The sequence below is a fragment of the Leuresthes tenuis genome, unplaced genomic scaffold (genome assembly GCF_036924035.1).
Source record: "Leuresthes tenuis unplaced genomic scaffold, fLeuTen1.0.hap1 SCAF_10, whole genome shotgun sequence".
Lineage (NCBI taxonomy): Eukaryota > Metazoa > Chordata > Actinopteri > Atheriniformes > Atherinopsidae > Leuresthes > Leuresthes tenuis.
Window position 1 is genome coordinate 15,215,515 of NW_027325364.1, and position 14,429 is coordinate 15,229,943.

Here is a 14,429-nt window from a genome sequence, read left to right on the forward strand (position 1 = left end):
GCAAGACTTTACTTGAGGAAAATCTCCATCGAAATCCTGAGTAAACGGTATTTGCGTTCACACATGCCACCGCTCCAAAACTTTTTGCTTTTCCAGAGCATTTTAGGACTCCGGCGCACGAGTGAAAGCGAATTCAGATGGTCTACATCTGATGTTACTGTCATGTAGAGCACATGTTGGTTTCATTCAGATATTGGCACTGTTTTTATGTATGTTGGTTTGTCTGGTGGTGGTTATAGTTTCTCTAATTGTAGTGTTATTCATATACCTAATGTCAATCTGTCAGTCAGTATGTCAAGATCAGCTGACCTGTCAGGTGACCTGCTTGATTTTGTACTTGGTGTTCCCTTATCTGAAGAAGAGCGTTAATGAGCTGAGCTTGGCGTGTCCCTATGAGTTGGCAATTCAATAAAACGTTATTTGAGGCATTTATATTTGAGTGCTTCATTTATTTATTTAGAACTGAGCATTTAGAACTTGTCATATGGTCATATCCATGCTTTTAGTATACTTTATGTATCATAAGCTGAACCATTATCGTTTTCTGGCTCTAAACAAGTCATTTTGATTAATGAACCCTGCCTAAAAACAAGTAGCTCAAGTAGTCTTGCGGTCTTATATACAAAGCAAACAATTGGTTGTTGAAGATGTGTGGGGCACTGAGGAAAGTCTGCCTCTCTTATTTTTGGTGTGTATGCCATATCAGTATCGCAGAGTTTGATGGCATCTTTTATCTAGCATTTTATAAATTGTAGAATTGCCTTTGTGGCTGTTAGAGAAAGAGCTCACTCAAGTTGGAGTTCAGCGAAGCGTAGCTGTGCATGAGAAGGGAAGCGATACTGACAACAGCAACCTAACTTTAACATGTAACACACAATGTTTGTCATCTTCATTTACCCAAGAGAATCAACACTTAATAAGACTTCCATGTGGTGCAAAAAACACAAAACTCACTGACATGTTTTAATGTTTTTTTCAGTCTTTTCTAAGAATCTATGCATCTTCCAGTTTCCAATATCTATAATGTATGTGACGAGCTATGTCTTCTTGCACAAGCACAGATTTGCACGTCCAGGCTGGCAGCTGGAAGTCATCAATGTGGTGGGTTCAAAAGCTATCTTGTTTGTTCAAATGCTGGCGACACAAGGAGACCCAGCAGGGAAGAATCGGCAGTGATGTTCTTCACAACGGTTTAGTGGTTAAGAACCCTTAAACGGCTTGACAACACGGAAAAAAAACCCTGTTCCGCTTAGTATTATAACTTGTGTCCCTTGACCCAAAGTCCCACATCTGTGCTTTTGTGTTATGATGACTGTAAGGTGAGACTGAACATGACAAAGAACTACAGCAAAGCATACTCCTAACAGTACCTCTGAGAAAACAGAACAATATTTTCAGAAACATTTCAGAAAGCTTTTCTGTTTTGTTGATTTAGTTTCATAGTTTCATAGGCCTTTCATAGTGTTTTTGGACTTTTGAGCCTGAGAAGTCCTTTCATTGGATGTTGCTGTTTTGTCTGATGTAATGTGTTCGGTTTTGGAGTCGTGTTTTCTGAATTTTTCATTGTTTTAAGAGGGGCTTTGTTGTGTTTTGTGAAATCTTGTTAGTTACTTGGTTTCTGAGTTTTGCACCTCAGGGCCATTGCAAATCAAACAAATGTCTGTGCTACTTCCCAGTTTGTCTTCAAGTTGTCTCTGACTCAGATGCTTTCTTTTTTAACTCAGCTGAGTGGTAACGGCTGAAAGGCTAATTATTCTCATGAAGATTCAGTGGAGAACCTTTGTGCTGAGGAGATCTCGACAAGGATAAAAATGTCTCTTGAGCAGTTCGGAAAGAGCACCATCATCACTAACCATGCCACTCATGTCAACTGCATCTGTAGTCTGCTCTTCTGTGTTTGGTGTCAAGCTGCGTGTTGAAGGAAAAACCCTTTCTTCCAGGCTGAATGGAGTAAATTGCAGAAGAGCTTTGGAGGAGAACATCTGCAAACACTGCTGACTGATGGTTTGAAAGACAGCCACCTGCAGAGAGTTCCCCAATACTAATCTCTCACTCTCTCTCCTCTTTGCCCCGCTCTTTCATTCCCCCTCTGTCATCATCATCCTCTTTCTTTCTCTCTCTCTACCCCGTACTTTATGTGCACTTTCTGCAGAGGCTGAAGGAACTGAAGCACAGAGAGTTTGTTCGTAATGTAGCCTCAAAATCATGGAAGGACCAGCGCAAACAGGAGAAGGCTCTCAGGCGTCTGCATCAGCTCGCAGAGCTGCAACAAGAAACCCAGCAGTGAGTGGGAGGAGTGTGTATTTGTGTGTGTTTGCGGTAGTGTGTGTGTGCAATGAGACCAGTGGCAGGAGTCCAGAGGGGGTTAGAGTGCGTCACATCCAGTCAACGTTTCTTAGATTTGATGGATGCAAGCACAGATGTGAGAGCACACAGTTGGCCTAGATAGGCCACAGGTGAGGTAAATATAACATAAAGACACATTCTTGCTGACACACTGAGAGTGGATGATTTGTAGGTGAAGGAGATGAAGTTTTAGAGGAGAGCAACTAGTAGAAAGGCATTTAAGTAATAAAATGAGAGTAAAAAGTTGAAACTTTCCTCAGGGTTTGCACATCTAAAGAAATCAAAAGAACAAATAAGAACAATACATCACGCAATAATCAACTTGATTGCACCTATTTCCTTTGCAATTAAAATATTTTTCCTGTAATCAGGTGACAATACGTGATTAGCATTACTAGGCGTACCAATAGCGTGCATTTGTTTTCTTTCTTTTTTTCACTTTCCTCCAGATGGTGTTATCACCTTCTCAGTACCGACTTTTGTATTATTGCAGTAGGCTATATGACAGGCTGCACATTACAAACAGTAAATACCTTTGCATTGTTTTGCATATAAAAGTGGTGATTAATGCTCTGCCATTGCACCAGTCAGCAAACACAAAAACACAACCAGACAAAGGATGGCAAAAGTCTGATTTCGAGTAAAGAGTCTTTCAGTCTTTCTTATTTGAGGGATTTTTAGCCATGCTTTTTTGCCAAAGGCAACTGGTTCTGTGAGATTTTTGGGCCGTCTTGCAAGCACAGTTCTTTTGGAGTCTTTTCAAAGATGGATACATTAGCGAGGGAGAAGTCCAATGCAAAACCTTCAGCTCTTAGCATTTATATTTGCTCAGAATCATTATCCTCCTGCAGCAGCCACCCGCTTCACATCTTCAATTTTTTTTTCTAACAGATAGTGCCCCACCCCACCCCATCTATCAGCCACTCTCTGCAACACAAGCCTTAAGCATGATTCATGCACTCCCCATGCAAAAGACTTTTTTTTTGGATGAGATCAGCACACTTTTTTTCTCCAAAAACAAGTTTGAACAAAGAGGTGGAAAATAATTTGTTTGCAAAATGTGTCATGCTTGTTTAGATGTTGATTTGCAAACTTCCGAGACTGAATTATGTTGTGAGGAAGCAGAGAAGGTTTTCTGCTCATGATTATTCTATGAATGTCATACCGTATCTGTGCAGGTGTCACTGCACAGTAGAAGAGTGCACCACCACTTCAGAGTCTGCTTAATTGCCGTGAAGATCTTGTACAGTCACACTGAGTTTTGATAAGCCTTATTTCCTTTGATAAGCCTTTTTTTTATTTTTTTGCAATATAAGTAGCTTATTTATATTAATTACAAACATGACTGGGAAAACTGCTACCTGAAAATGTATTTGTCCTGCTTATCTTTATTTTGTTTACGTTTCTACAAAGCTTTGAGATTTACAACACTTGGTTTTTCCTTCCGATGACTGTGAACAAGCCATCAATGTAACAAGCTAGGCAAAGATTGTGCTAAAACTTATCTGAAAGCTCAAATACCTTGAGGCGATAAAGGCCAGATGAAGCTTCTTAAAGGACTCCAGCTTCCCAGCCAGCTGTGTTGTAAAGTGGCTCTCAACGCTCAGTAGTTCCACTTTCTGATTTTCTAGGATTAAATGTATAAGCTATTGAACACCAGTATTTAGAATTTAATTTAATTTAATGTCCTGATTAACAATATATAAACTGTTATTTAAAGATGGTATTTGTTCTGGCTGCCTATCTTTATTGACATTTTCATTTTTTAAGCTATTATTCAAACAAAATTTTTTATTTAAAAAATCTTACCTCATTTGCAAATAACACTTTTTTTCAAATATTACCTCAGGGAAAATTTTTTGACCCACCACAAGTCAGCAAAAGCATTCCTTATGGTTTTCTTTGAGTTGTTAACAGCTTATGCTGAACCAGGATGAAATGGCTCAAACTAAAATCTAAGATCTATTTGTCTCTTCACATCTTGTTGCAGAGTCCCAAGAAGGTCTCACGGACTGAGACGTGCGGTCAGAGCTGTAAGTCAACAGCGAGATAAACATGTGGACCAAAGAAACAACAGCACGGAAGACAAACCTGAAATCTTCAGCCGCCCCCAGAGAACCCCTGCTACACAACGCAGGACTCTCAGCCACCCGTCAGAAGATTCATGCCAACCTTTTTTGCAATTACCTCTTGCCACTGCTCTAGTAAAGTCCCCACAAATCAGTTCTACATCTGATACAGACTCTTCTGCAGTGCTCTCCCAGTCTTGCCACAGCTTGTGTCCCCAGCTGCCTCTCCCTGCTCAGGGGAGAGTGGGAGGCAGGCTTGGAATATCCTTCTGCTTCTCACGCAGAGGGCCCAGGCTGGAGCCTTCTGCCTCTGTCTTCTCTGACCTGGAGGAAGAGGAAAGAGAAAAGAGGGAACAAATGAGAGAACGAGTAAAGGCGATGATGGAAGATATTGACAGGGAGATTGGGGAAGCAGATGACAGGAAACACAGTGAGAGCGAAAAGGAAAAGTCCTGCTCTGAAAGTGTCTTAGTGAACGACATTCAGCCTGTCCCCAGAGAGACCGAAAGAGAAGAGGAACATATGGAGAAAGCAGACAGACCAAAAGAACATTTTCCCATTTCCACAGAAGCCAATAATAATCAGAGTGACGGCTCACCAGTCCCACAATTACGAACCCAGGTCAACATATGGGGAACAGCACACGATGCGGTGCATGTGGACACCAAACACAAAGAAAAAGAGACAGATACAAAGCAAGAAACAGAGAGCGGGGGTAATTTTGTGTATGTGATGGGGAAAGATGTTTCAGCTCATCTGAGATGGCCTGTCAGTTTGCTTAAGTTCACCAAGTCTCAACCACACATCTCCTACAGCTGCAACCCACTCTGCTTGAACCTTGAACCACCAGAACAACTTTCAGAAGATCTGCAGGAGTCACAACAAAATCAGCTGTGTGCTTTTTCAGGTGCACCAAGTCCATATGCTCCAGCTGGTCTTACACAAAACACTGATTCCTGTTTTCAAAAACAAGTAAGACGTGAGTTGAAAGCTGGACATGAAAAAGATGAGATTTTCAAGCAACAAATCAGTGTGGAGACAGAAGCCCATCTGCTCCTTAAGAATAAAAACATTTCATCATCACAAACAGAAGCAGAAAGAGGAAGATGCACACAAAGTAAGGAGAATCGTGAGAGGGCAGCCTCCCATCCATTTGACCCCAGTCAGAGTGACAGCTCCGACACAAACTCCCAGAATCCTCTGGGAGGCAGATTAGAGGGTGCAAGAAGGATCAGGAAGAGAGCCATCACAGCCGTGAGCTGTAAATTAGAGTCTGTCACCCAGCCTGGCACACAGGGGATGTGCATCAGCCCGTCCAGGTGTGAATGTGGGAGTGAGACAATGTGTAAGTGTGCCAGCACTCCACAGCCATACGTGGGTGTCCCAAAAGTGTCATGTAAAAAGAGGAAGTCCAACACTAAGAAACACAAGCTGAGAAAGAGGAAGAGGGCTGAGAAGGAAAAGGCCTCAAACAAATGCCAATCGGCAAAGTGCAAAGTGAAGAGTGTTGTTTCCACAGTTTCCTCAGGAAGAGAGAGCAATGGTGACGCTGGGGAGAAGTGGGGAAGGAAAGAGAGGCAAAGGGAGACGAGGGTGAGGAGGGCGGCTAAAGCAGGGAGCGGCTGTCTCTTGGGGAGATGTGATGCTGAGCCAGTATCCGTCTCTGTCAGGAAGAGGCCTCATAGGAGCACCAGGACTGAATTCAAGTCACAGCCAGGCAGAGAGCAGGCAGAACACTCAAGCATCTACTCCCAGCTGACCCGACATACAACAGACAGAGATACAGAGGGGGAGGGAAAGCGAGACAGAGATGCAGTTACTTTTCCCTGGCGGTCTCACTTCTCCTTACGCTCCTTCTCACCAGGATGTAACTCAAAGCTGTTTTGGGAAAGGGGTCACCATAGCAACCCCAGGAGTTTCATTGACTGCTGTTACCCTGACAACAGCTGTGGTAGCGGCCCCATGAAAAAGCGAAAACTCCTCCATGGGGACAGGACATTCATTCATAGTAAGAGGAATTGTGAAGTCTGGGAAGAGAGTGGAAGGAAAATGGGAGGACACCCAGGCTGCAGAGACAGGCGCTTGGTTTTAGATACAGGCCAGTGGGCGTGGGTGAGAGGGAGCTGCGCTGGAGGCAGTGAGGAGGGCAGGTCAAGGACTGGCTGGAGCTCGAGAAATAGAGCAACAGAGTGGGATCAAATGACAAGGTGTAGCCCTAGTCCTAGAAGCTGGAGCAGAAGACGCAGACATCTTAGCACTGAAGATGTAGACTGGGATAGGTGCAGTGTGGACAGATGGACATGGGGCAGCAGCAACAGCTGGGAAGATAGAGGAGCAAACAGGTCCTTTTCAGGCTCAAGGACAGGGTCTGATAGCAGAGACAGTCCAACTAGCACTTGGAGATGTGCAGGCACAAGACGCTCAAGTTCAAGACACTTCTCAAGCCCTGAGTGGTGGACAAGCCGACAGTCACAAAGCTGCCGGAGTGTGATTGGCACACAGGGCAGCAAATGCCACAGCCCTCGCTCCTGCAGTCCTTGTAGCAGCACCAGCATGTCTGAGCTGAGTTGTGAATGGAGCAGGAGCAGTACCTGCTCAGAAGTCACTGTAGATAAGTTGACGGTCAGCTCCTGCGGGACATCCTCAAGGACTGATGAGGCTCCTCAGGAGACAAGAAAGAAAAACAGCCCCGTGTCCACTTCATCTGCCCTTTCTTCTGCCCCCCTCTCTCATTCCTCTCCCCACAGATCAGCTCAGAAAGCTCCTTGTCTCATCATTAACCACTTTGACAGAAGTCCCTCACAGCTAAAGGACACAAGTTCACAGTCAGACCATACCCATGAACCATCTGCCCCTGTCACAATGAGCAGCTCAGGCACAGTTCTGCCGGCACTATGTCAAAGTGAGACTGTGCCTCAGAAACCACAAAGGATGATGTTTTTCCCTCTCATAGGAAAACTTCCTGCAATCCTGAGAAAGGCAAGGAGGAAAAAAGGACTGCTGGAGAAGAGTCAAGAAAGGGAGAGTGAAAAGGAGGTGAAAGGCCATGAAGAGGATCCTGGGGCAACTCCTGTCAGTCAAAAATTTCCTCCAGACATTGCTGAGTCAAAACCCAGAAGTATGCCAAATCCTTCTCCATCACAGATTAGGACTGATGACAAACAGACAGGTGCAGGCACAGTTCCACCAATCAGCTTTTCAGCCGAGGAGATGAACAAATATCGCCTCCTGCAAGAGCAAGCAAGAGAGCACATGCAGAAAGTCCTGGAAAAAAACCAAGAAAGTGCAAACACACACACAGAGACAGGCTATACACACAATGCACAGACAGACATTTGTGGGACTTTAGAGGAACGATACACACCTGCACCTTTGCACAGCCCTGCACAGCCACAAAGTCAGTTAATGCAAACAGATATGATGCAAAGACAAGTTCATGACATCCTCCACGTCAGTCTCCCACTCCCACATGTGACCCCGCAAGAAAGCTTTACACAGCACATGACTCTGGGAGTCCCCAACCTCACACATCTTCCACCATCCCCCCCTCTCTCTAATCTACATCATATCATCTTACAACAAGCAGCTCTCGGCATGCCTCCCCACTCCCACTCTACTTCCAGCTCATCCCCTTCTCCTGCCATCCAACCACACCCACATTCACCCCCTTGTCCTCCTTCCCTCCATCATCCCCTTCACCTCACCCCCCTCTCCATCTCCTCCCTGTTTCCCTCCATCCTGCTCTCCCATCATCCCATCGCTCTGTTTCCCCAATCGCCGGCTTTCCACACATCATCCCTCACTTCACTCTCCCCCATTGCCCTGCAACCTTTGAACTCACAGCCTTTCATGGATAGATCGTGGCCAGTGAGGTTTCAACAGAAGGCGGTATGATTCTCAGAGTGTTTGCCATGTTGATTAATCTTTCTTGGCGGCACTGACCAGTGAGAGAACGAGATGGAATGGTTGAAGAAAAGCCTGATTTTGGAAACTGGGTTGTGTCGGTGCTTTTATAAACATGAGCTCCCGCTGTTATTCACATATGCCTTCACACACACTCACATGTGTGTATCTACACAAGCAGCCCGATTATTTGGCTATTTTCAAATAAAAAATGTATTTCTCCATTTAGCTTTTGCCGCGCTGCAGCTAGAAGTGCAAAAACAGACTTTGATCCTTTGCTTTTGCCTTCATTCCTCATTCAGGTGCAGAATAAAGGGAAAGGTGCACCTGCTATTCAAAGACAAGCTGGGCTTGTGTCATCCTTTCTCTTCCTTCTATGACACAGGCAGGCCAGCTGCCTTTTGAAGTACCCTTCAAGCCAGGGATAGAGTAACAAGAGAAAGCGATAATACTCTTCCCTTATCTCCATTTCATACAGGTTATCTTAGTTAGCGTGTGACAACAAAGATAAATAACATACCAAGGACTAGGGGGACTGGCAAGGCCATTTTAACCTTATATATACTGTATTTCTGTGTGTGTATAAGATAGAAATAATTCTGACCCAACACTAATTTGATTCAGGAAGGACAACAACTACTGTCTGACACATGTGAAGACCTGTTTTGTTCCAGTTGTGTAAATACTATGACATCAAGTGATATATATATACATATATGTATATATATATATATATATATATATATATATGTACATATATGATTGGAAAACTGATTGAAAACATTAAAAGAAATGTGGATTTAACCTTGACCGTTTGTACACTGATTATTCCCAATTCAGTGTTTTCAGTGATGAATGTTTTTTCCCGAAATTTAATGCGAGAAATTGGATTTTCTCTTTCCCAATACTGCAGCTAACGAATTAGTTGTTGAGACAGCAGTGAATAAGTCTGATATGATGCATTAAAGCGTGAGTGAAAACAAAGGGGCTTTAATGATTGTTCCTGTTCTGTCTGAATCTTGTTGATCCTGCAGCATATTGTAATTTCCTCATAAAGCATTAATACTGTGAGGTTTATTGCATCTAAAAAAGAGGCGTAGAATTTCTAACTGTCTTAGATCGTGGGGCAGTGTGGTCTCAAAATTCTCCAGCTTTTTCCCTTTCAATATGAGACAATTTGTTCTTGTGAAACATTGTAACACAGGGCAGCATATGTACCAACTGTGAGCATGTTAATTGCAAAGAGGAAGCTGTTAAGCTGTTCATATGGAATGACTTGCAGGTACAAAGAGCTGATGAAACTACTTTGTATTTACTAATGGAAAAAAGTAAAAATCGTGATTTTGGGAAAGGGCTGGCCATAAAAGTGATTATCACTGCCATTTGTAAAGGTCCCGATCATCCTAAAGGCACAAACAAAAAGATAATGGTGTCGGATAAAAAGTTTAACAACAAATTCAAAGAAAGCATGAAAGCATTTTTATTGTGTGACACAGATGATGAATCTGCCCTTTAAAAAGTACCACATTTTTTGAAATGTTATTATTCCTTTCATTTCCAAACACTTAAGTCATTTTGTCCAAAGATGCATGTTTCTTCAACCCCATTTCAAGCTGTTTCAGAGAAACAGATAATTCATAAGTGTTTTTTGTTTTTTTTTCCCCAACCATTAATAAAACAGATGAGCTTCTTGCTTACATGTCTTGCCAAGGCTTATGGATGATGGTAACTGTTGCTATGCATTCAAGCCGGGTAATAAAGCAGCTTTCCAAACCGTTGATAGCTGCAGCGGCCGGCACTCAGGGAGCAGAACACAGAAGAGAACAGAGCGGCATCCAGATGGTCTATGTACTCGGGACTACCCAGAGTGCTTTGAAAATTGGATTGATTTGCCCTTCGTGATATCAATGAACACAGCCCAGCTCATGCAGGGCGACATCGAAGGGGGACATAATGCAGACACAAAAAAAGGGATACAAAATGTATATTTCCTCTCCTGAGGTTCTGGCTAAGAATCTAAGTCAACTCTTGCAGAGCGTTGGTAATTAGAGCACAAGTGTGCTTTCTCCTCCTTTCGACCCCTTAGCTTGAGTGTGTGTGTTCAAGTTTGTGAGAAACAGAGAATCTCTATCTCTCTCCACAGGACAGGAGATCAAACAGACTCAGTGAAATATAGAGCAACAATAATTAGCAGCTGTTATAGCATCAATCCTCTCTATCTCTACCTCTTATTCTCTGACACTCATGCGTGTATGTGTGCACGCACGCACACACACACACACACACACACACACACACACACACACTGCACTGCTCTGCTCTGTTCTTCTCCAAGAGTTTAATTTGGAGATTCTCATATGTACTGCAACTTTTCAGTCCCCTAAAACTGATAATATGGGAAATTATACAAAAACAGCTCAGTCTACTTTTTCCTGCAGCTCATAAGAAACTCAAAAGGAAATATGCATGAAAGGAGTCACATATACAACCCCGATTCCAAAAAAGTTGTGATGCTGTGCAAAATGAACCTATATTTATCCCATATTAAACCCAACCCATGTCTTATACACAATAAATTGTAGAAACCACATCAAATGTTGAAAATGAGGCATCTTGCTATCTCATGAAAAGTAGTGATTCAAGCTGAATTTGATGGCAGCAAAGTTGGAACAGGGCCACGTTTACCACTGTGTAGCATCCCCTCTTCTGTTAACAAGAGTCTGTCAATGTCTGAGAACTCAGGAGACCAATTTGGGAGAGGAATCTTGTCCCATTCTTGTCTGTTATTGTAGCTGCTCTCTAGTCCAGGGTCTTCTTTCCTGCATTTTGCATTTCAGGATGCACCGTACTTTTTTACAAATAGTGAAAGGACTGCAGGTAAGCCAGTCCACCACCCAGACTACGAAACCATGATGCAGTATGCGGTCTAGCATGGTCTTGCTAAAATATGCAAAGCCTTCACTGAAAAAGATGTATCTGGATGGGAGCATATGTTGCCCTAAAACCTGTATATACCATTAATGATGATCTTTTAGAGATGTGCAAGTGACCAGTTCCATGGCCACTCATACACCCCCGTACCATCAGAGAAGCAGGCTTTCGAAGTGACCACTGACAGCAGTCCCTCTTCTCTTTAGTTTGGAGCATGAAGCTGTCACGGTTTTAAAAAAGAATTTCTAATTTTGATTTGTCTGACCACAGAACAGTTTTCCACTTTGCCTCAGTCCATTTCAAACTAGCTGTGGTCCAGAGAAGACAGCAGCATTTCTGTATGATGTTTACAAAGTGTCTTCTTTGCATGATAGAGGTTTAAACTGCATCAGTGGATGACACGGTGAACTATGTTCACAGACAATGATGTTCCACAGCCCATAGAGTGGTTTTCATGACAGAATCATGTCTGTTTTTTATTGCAGTGTCACCCTACGGGCCCAAAGATCATCTAATTTTGATTTTCAGCCATGTCCCTTTCTCACAGGGATGTCTCCAGATTCTCTAAATCTATTTATGACATTATGTGCTGTAGATGATGGAACATTCAATGTCTTCACAATTTTCCACTGAGGAACATTGTTCTGAAATTGCTCCACAATTTTGATGCAGTTTTTTGCAAACTGCTCAACTTTACCGCTGACATCCAATCCCGTTACTAAACTGATGCCACTTAACTTAGTTGTAGCATGTTCTTCCAGCTGTTTAATTTTAGTGCTACTTACCTTTCCAGCCCTTCGTTGTCCCCAATCCCAACATTTTGAGATTCGTAGTGCTGCTGCCATTAAATTCAAAATGAGCCAAAACGTGTTATGAAACAGTAGAATGCTTTTACTCACAGCATCTGATATTTTTTTCTGTATTCTATTGTGAATAAAATACTGGTTTATGAGATGTGCAAATTGTTTCTTTCTGTTTTTATTTACATGTCACACAATGTCCCAATGACTTTGGAATTGGGGAGTTGTAATTATAAACGTAAGAAGCAGTTATGGAACTTGAAGAATAAATCATTTTGTTTTAAAAGCCAACGTAGCCATCGATAGAGAGGACCTGAGAAATTCACTTTATTGTAATGCAAAATCTCAAGTCTCCTTCTCTCACGGACACACTAAGTTCTTCACACTGCGATCATGTGGAAATTAGTAATCACAGTATCACTGTACTGTCTGTCAGTGACTGATTAAACCATTACCTAAGCCCTGAGACTTGCCCCCCGGTGTGGTCATGTTTAGCTGCTGCACGTGTGCCTCTAGGAGAGCGAGTTGATTTATGATCAGAAGGAAGCAGTTTCGTCAGTCAATCCGCTTCTGAGAACTAATGAGGAATAAAAAAGCTGGCTCTCAGTCACATGCATCAGCAGTCGCAGAGAGCTCCCTGCTTGGGCAAGATTTCTTCTATTGGCACCACATTTGATTGTTAGATTGCAGGGAGAATATAGATTGCACTGAACAGTCCATCAACTCAAAATTGCAGTGCTGTATAAATGAGACGATTCTTCATGTCTTTCTGCCTTTCATTTATATCCTTTTTTTTGTGGTCTGCTTCCTACCCTTTCTCTTCGATTCAACCAGCTCGGCGGGGCTGAAATCAGTTAATTCGGCTGTTCTCTGGCTGTGGGGGAAAAAAGCTACCATTAAACATCGTCCCCAAACTGCCTCTCATTTGGAGGCCAGCTATAGGCCAGAATACTGCAATATTGCACAGGCCTCCACAGTCCAATATACATTACTGTGTTATTATGACACAAAGCCCATACTATGCTTTTTCCCTCACAGTAACGTTCATTAAAAGTTTCTTGACTCATAGGAGAGTGCGACAAACAAAATAACGTTCAACTCCAATTTTCCTCCTCTTATTGGATCTTTGTGACTAGAGGTGTGACATCAACAGCAAGTGGAAATGAAGCTCAAAAGAATCAAGCTGCTCGAGAGTAGAATGCAGTGCAGTCAGAATTTAAATTCAGGTTTCCATTAGCTGAAAAATCTGATGACTTCTTAGTCATATCTTTTTATCATAGAGCATTCTGAATTTCCTGTATTTTTGATCCATCACCTTGTTAACTTTTCCGCGAGCTTTTGAACGCCTCTAAAAATACAGTTCAAAGAGTAATCTGTCACCACTGATGCATCAAGATTCTGCTTCCACTGCAGGTGCTGAATATCGAGAAGTAATTGGATTTGGGGTGTTTAGAGCTTTTATATCCCACCGGTGTATCATTCAGTATAATTCTGAGCCAGAAAAAGACCCTTTGTTTAACATGACATCACCCTACTCTTCTTTTTGTTTTGCTCACCTAATGTTTGCTTGACTCTGTCATTGAGGTAAGACTTGCTTGTGTAGAACTTGTGATTATACGGCAATAACTACACGAATTCTGGTCTCCAGTGGATTTAAGGATTAGAGAGAGTAGTGGACTTAGTGATATTCTTAAATTCAATGTAGATCCCCAAGGACACAAGACTGTCAGCACATTGCTGACGCACAGCTGCACACACATTGAGGTGTTGAAGGGTAGAATTTAGGAGGCTGTAATAGTGAGATGCGATGCTCAGTTGTAAGACAGCATGGCTAATTCCCTGGTTATGTTATCTCTGAGAGACAGATGTTCCCACCAAAGATTACTGTGCACACACAAAGCTAAAACAGCACTCATGCGAACTGTGAGTGTGCAGTGAGAGCATGAACACATTCAGTCCTTAGACAATAGAAACAGCGGGTAAGTCTATAATAACCTTACTGACAAAAAACACATATAAAATATGAAGATGACTTCTCTGAAAGTTAATTATGTTGTAATGAGTTTCCACAGAATAAACTAAAACAAAAAAAGCGTTTTCCTCAGCAAATACTTAACTTAAAATCCAACTAATCATGTAACGGCCAGTGATCTATTGTCATAATGACGGGGGAAAAAACAACAAATTTTTCAAAAAGACATTATTGGACAACCCATATCTTCTATAATGATCGTAGTAAGCCACACAAAGCAGTCAGTATTAACCTGTTGTGTCAATCAATCCACTGCAGAGCTTTTCCTGAGTCAGACACACTTAATCTAGCAGAAATCTATTCTATACAGGAAACAGGTTCACAGCAGAGGATAACAATCACTTGATT

The 14,429-nt window shown here is 42.4% G+C and overlaps 1 protein-coding gene across 1 annotated transcript in view; it reads left to right on the forward strand.

The window, feature by feature from the left end:
• Positions 1-9,005, forward strand: part of znf804b (zinc finger protein 804B) — a 45,688-nt gene extending 36,683 nt beyond the window's left edge. The window contains exons 4-5 of the mRNA XM_072394355.1: positions 2,153-2,283; positions 4,337-9,005. Coding sequence (XP_072250456.1) covers positions 2,153-2,283; positions 4,337-8,309 — 4,104 coding nt within the window. The 3' untranslated portion in view covers positions 8,310-9,005. The remainder of the gene's footprint in view (positions 1-2,152; positions 2,284-4,336) is intronic.
• The last annotated feature ends 5,424 nt before the right edge of the window (positions 9,006-14,429 follow it).